At 40.7% G+C, this 4,710-nt stretch overlaps 1 protein-coding gene across 1 annotated transcript in view; it reads left to right on the forward strand.

Annotated features, from left to right (window-relative positions):
• Positions 1-1,352, forward strand: part of Srp9 (signal recognition particle 9) — a 9,866-nt gene extending 8,514 nt beyond the window's left edge. Inside the window, exon 3 of the mRNA XM_008823738.3 lies at positions 337-1,352. Within this exon, the coding sequence (XP_008821960.1) occupies positions 337-456 (120 nt within the window). The 3' untranslated portion in view covers positions 457-1,352. The remainder of the gene's footprint in view (positions 1-336) is intronic.
• The last annotated feature ends 3,358 nt before the right edge of the window (positions 1,353-4,710 follow it).

Below are 4,710 nucleotides of genomic sequence, written 5' to 3' on the forward strand. Positions count from 1 at the left end.
ACAACAGGATTTAACACATTGTCTTTTTTGAGAGGAGTTTGTTTAAATTTTCATTTGCAGTAGTGGCATTTGATAATGTAAGAAGAGCCAGGCATGGTAGTGCATACCTTTAATACTAGCACTTGGGAGGAGGCAGAGGCAGGCAGATCTCTGAGATCGAGGCCAGCTAAAATAATGTAAGGAATAATTAGTGAGTGCTCAGTATGACTTCAAAAGAGAGGAGAGAGTAGAGCAAAGTAAAGGTAGAAAAGACTCCCAGATATTTGGCCAGCTCTTTGATTTCTACATTGCCCATTTCTGGTTTTACTTAATGTGTACTTTTAAATTTTCTGACAGTGTTTGGTGTATAGAACAGACCAAGCTCAAGATGTAAAGAAGATTGAAAAATTCCACAGTCAACTAATGCGACTTATGGTGGCCAAAGAATCCCGCAGTGTCACCATGGAGACAGAATGAGTGGTTTGAAATGAAGACTGTTTGTCATGTTATTAGGAAGTAAATAGCTTTTGAGTTTGAGAAAGTGTTGGGAAAAAAATACTTTATGTAACTGAGCTATTCAAAAGCAGAGAGACTCAGTGTTTACTCTTCAGTGTTTGCTTTAGGGATCTAGCAATACAAATGCTTTCAGTTTGGAAACCTTGATTTTTGGAAATTAAATGAATACCTTAGAAACTTTTCACAGATTATTTGATGTTGGACAAATAATTATTTTTCTGATAGATTTGTGTCAGTAATTTGAAGATGAAATAACAAGAAAGCTAGGGTTTCTTTTTTTTTCATTATTTAAGAGGAAATGAAACGTAACCATTTTGTTGGATTAGTATATTTCTTTTGGAGCATAAAATTTGTGCCATTAATAAACAATAATGATAGCTAGAATTGACTGCTCTGTAGTGTGCCTGGTTACGTGTAGTCCCAAATTGTGAATGACAAGTCTGCTTTACCTTTCTTTCCAGACTTAACTGTATTTTTGAATGTAAGGGATTTGTAGTGTTATCAGCTTGTGGAGCAGTGAATGACTTAATTCTGGCTTTCAGTGACCAAAACCAATGTGATTATGTGACTGCACAAACAGCGGTGATGATGGGAACCACCACAGTAAGAACAATTACTCTGCTTTCTCACCTGTGTGTCTCGGAACTGAGGATTATTCAGACTGGACCAAGCATGCCTGTCAAACTGCTAGGTTTTCTAGTAAACCAGAAATACACTGCTTCACGTTCAGCCTATATTTGTAATCCGATGGTTTGTCGTGTTGAACCGCACTGCAGCATGGAAATTCTGTTAATTGTAAGAAGTTTGGCTTGTTTCAGAGAGGTCAGTAAATAAAATATAAACGTGTTTTTGTTGAAGTTTTTTTATTTATTTATTTTTTTGGTCTTTTTGAGACAGGGTCTCTCTGTAGCCCCCGCTGTCCTGGAACTCACGACGTAGACCAGGCTGGCCTTGAACTCACAGAGATCCACCTGCCTCTGTCTCCCAAGTGCTGCGATTAAAGGCGTGCGCCACCACGCCCGGCTTTGTTGAAGTTTTTAACTTATTGAGAAATAATGTTCGTTTAATCTAAAGAGCCTACTGGTACTGAGAGTGGATGTGTTTGTTATTTTTCTCATTATCTTTTTATTACATGACTCTGAGCTCCATGTTGATGGCAGAGTCATTTCCCAAATTGGAATAGCACAGTCAAAACAGTGCAGCAGTTGTTTGGCTTCAGGTCGTGTCAACCCCACCTCTCCCCCTGGTGGAATCTTCTAGAAGTTGACATGTTCACTAAAATTCATATGGAAAAGCACAGGATCTGAAACAATTCAAAGAACCTGGTAAGAATGACAGTTGGGCTAGAGACACAGCTCAGCAGTTAAGAATTAGAATTGAGGGACTGACATTACACCAAGTCTTACTGTATTGCTGCAGGTATTTAGGAGAACATCAAGATAAATACACAGACTAGGAGGAGTTGAGCCCACAAATACCCACCTACCCATACACAGAAAGATAGGATCTTACTGTGCAGTCCATGCTGGCCTTGAACTCATGATCTTCCTGCCTCCGCCTCTCAATGCTGGGATTATAGGTGTAGACCTCCATCCCTAGCTATGAATAACTGATTTATAAAAAAGATGTGAGGGCAGAGTGATGGAGACAAAGATGTCCTGTTCAAATAATGATGCAAAATTAGATACCAGTGTATCTTTAAAAAGTAAACTTCGATCTCTTCTTTACACACAAAACTTAAAAAAATGTACCATAGTTCTAATGTAAAACTACAAAACTTCTAAGAAAAGGAGAAAACCCTTGTGACCAAGGATTTAGACACACACACACACACACACACACACACACACACACACACACACAAAATGCAGTTTTCCAAAATCCCAGCATAAACATGGGGAAGCGGGTAAGAAACCCTAACCCAACCTAAGGAAATTTTGGTACCTGATTGCTGCTGGGAGGCAGAGAAACAGTCTCTTGCAAGGACAGATTCTTGGTGGGTTAACCTGGCTCCAGTGGATTGACCTGCACTGAAGGACATTTGGGGACAACAAATTAGACTCTATAGGCCTTATTATATTTATAATAAAGTACATTAAATTGGGCAGGGGGCAGTAAGAGGAGGTGTGGATAGGGGAGGGGATCTAAATACCATCAAAGTATATTGTATGAAAATTGCAAAAATTCAGTTAAAAAATTTAAAAAGCCAGTCTCCAAAGAAAATTGGTAAACTAGTTTTCCAAATGAAAATCTTCTGTGGACAGCGTAGTGAGAATGAAACCACAAGCCACGTATTAGAAAAGATTTGCAGAGCAATATGGTAAATGACATGCATCCAGAATATATGAAGTCTCAAAACTCAAGAAAACAACTCAAAAACGTAAAAGGTTTGAATAGGAACTTCACTGAACATGTGCTGAGAGCATTTCAAAAGATGCTCAGCATCATGAGCTACAAAGGACATAAAGCCTCCTCCGTCCTTTCCTCCCTTCATTCCTGGGCACCCGTCCCCCCAGCTGCCAGTGAGTCTCTTGAGACTTCTGGCTTTGTGTCTACTTTGTAAAAGACTCTAGTTAATGCCCATTTGATGTAAATTTTAGCATTTTTCTGTTGAGTGCAAAGTTAATTGAACTTCAAAGCCTTGATTTCCTCAGATGTAAAATGACATTAGTAACATTTACCTCAGAGTTACAAGGATGGAGTGAATTAATAATAGATCGGTGCTTGGCATGCAGCAACGCTATTAAATTTAAAAAATAAGTGCTGTACATTATTAGAATACCTTTTGTTAACTATACTGCGAATGTTTTCTTCATTTCTGTTGCTTGTAGTTTATTTTTGCCTAGGACTCTTGTGTTGGATTTCTAGAAACTGATTTGTTTTCCTAGGACTCTGTGTTGGCTTTCTAGAAACTGATTTGTTTTCCACTTGTGTTTTAGCACAGTGATTTAAAATGACACATTTAATTCTCTAATGCATTCAGATGCTTGAAATGAGCCTTAAATGGCTAAGGCCAGGGTATGGGCAGGGCTGATCTGGAGGTTCCAGGGGAGAAACAAACCAGCCCTTCCTCCCTTCCTCCCTTCCTCCCTCCCTTAATATTAAACAATTAAAATATTTTGAGTCATTTATTTTTTCATGTTTTGCTTGCATGTTAAGTGCTTGGGTGTCTTACACACAGAGGCCATAAGAGGGCAACGAAGCCCCTGGAAGTGGAGTTACAGACATTGTGAGCTGCCATGTGGGTTCTGGGAGCTGAATCCAGGTCCTCTGTAAGAGCAGCCAGTACTCTTAATTACTGAGCCATCTCTTCAGCCCCCTTTCTTAATATTTAAAATTTTTCATTTGTTTATGTGTGTGCACATAGTTGTATGGGTGCATGTGCTATGCTCATGTATGAAAGTCAAAGGACAACTTGCAGGAGTCAGTTCTCCCCTCCCATGGTGTGGGTCCTGGGGATTGAACTCAGGTCATCCAGCTTGGTGGCAAGAGCCTTTATCCCCTGAACCATCTTGCCCGCCCACCTTTCCCGGTTGTCTGGGCTGATGACGCCATGCCATGTTGTCTTTTCTACCTCTGCCTCTGCCTCTGTTGTCAGGGTGCTCTCCTGCCTCCCTTTCTGTCTTCCGAATACCCTTGTGCTTACACGAAACCCAGGGCAAACTTGGCATCTTACATCCAATGAATTCCTCTTGGTAATGAGGAAAGGCTCACAGGTTCCAGAGATAAGGATGTAGCTATCTTTGGGCATCCAGCTTACCATGGGTATCTTGTCAGAAACTTCAGGTTTTTTTTTTTTAAATATTTTTTAAATTTTATGTGTATGAGTGTAGTGCCTGCATGTATGTGAGTGCACCCATGTCGTGCAATGCTGAGGAGGTCAGAAGAGGGCTTCGGATTCCCCTGGAACTGGAATTAAGGACAGTTCATAGCTCTCCTGTGGGTGCTGGGAATCGAACCCAGGTCCTCTGCAAGAGCAGTCAGTGCTCTTAACCTCTGAGCCATCTCTCCAGCCCTGAAACTTCAGGTTTTGATTCATACTTGTCTCTTGGTACTTGTGGGACTTCATTCCATGATGGCCTTCAGATACCAAAATCCACACACAAGTCTTTCATCAGAGATGGTAAAATACTGGCTTTCACAGAGTCTGAGCTGGATGCAATGGCTCCCTGACAGTCCACTCCTCACTGCCCAGAAAGCTCCCTGGGGTGGTTA

This window comes from Nannospalax galili, unplaced genomic scaffold, assembly GCF_000622305.1.
Source record: "Nannospalax galili isolate Female #2095 unplaced genomic scaffold, S.galili_v1.0 scaffold368, whole genome shotgun sequence".
NCBI classification, from domain to species: domain Eukaryota; kingdom Metazoa; phylum Chordata; class Mammalia; order Rodentia; family Spalacidae; genus Nannospalax; species Nannospalax galili.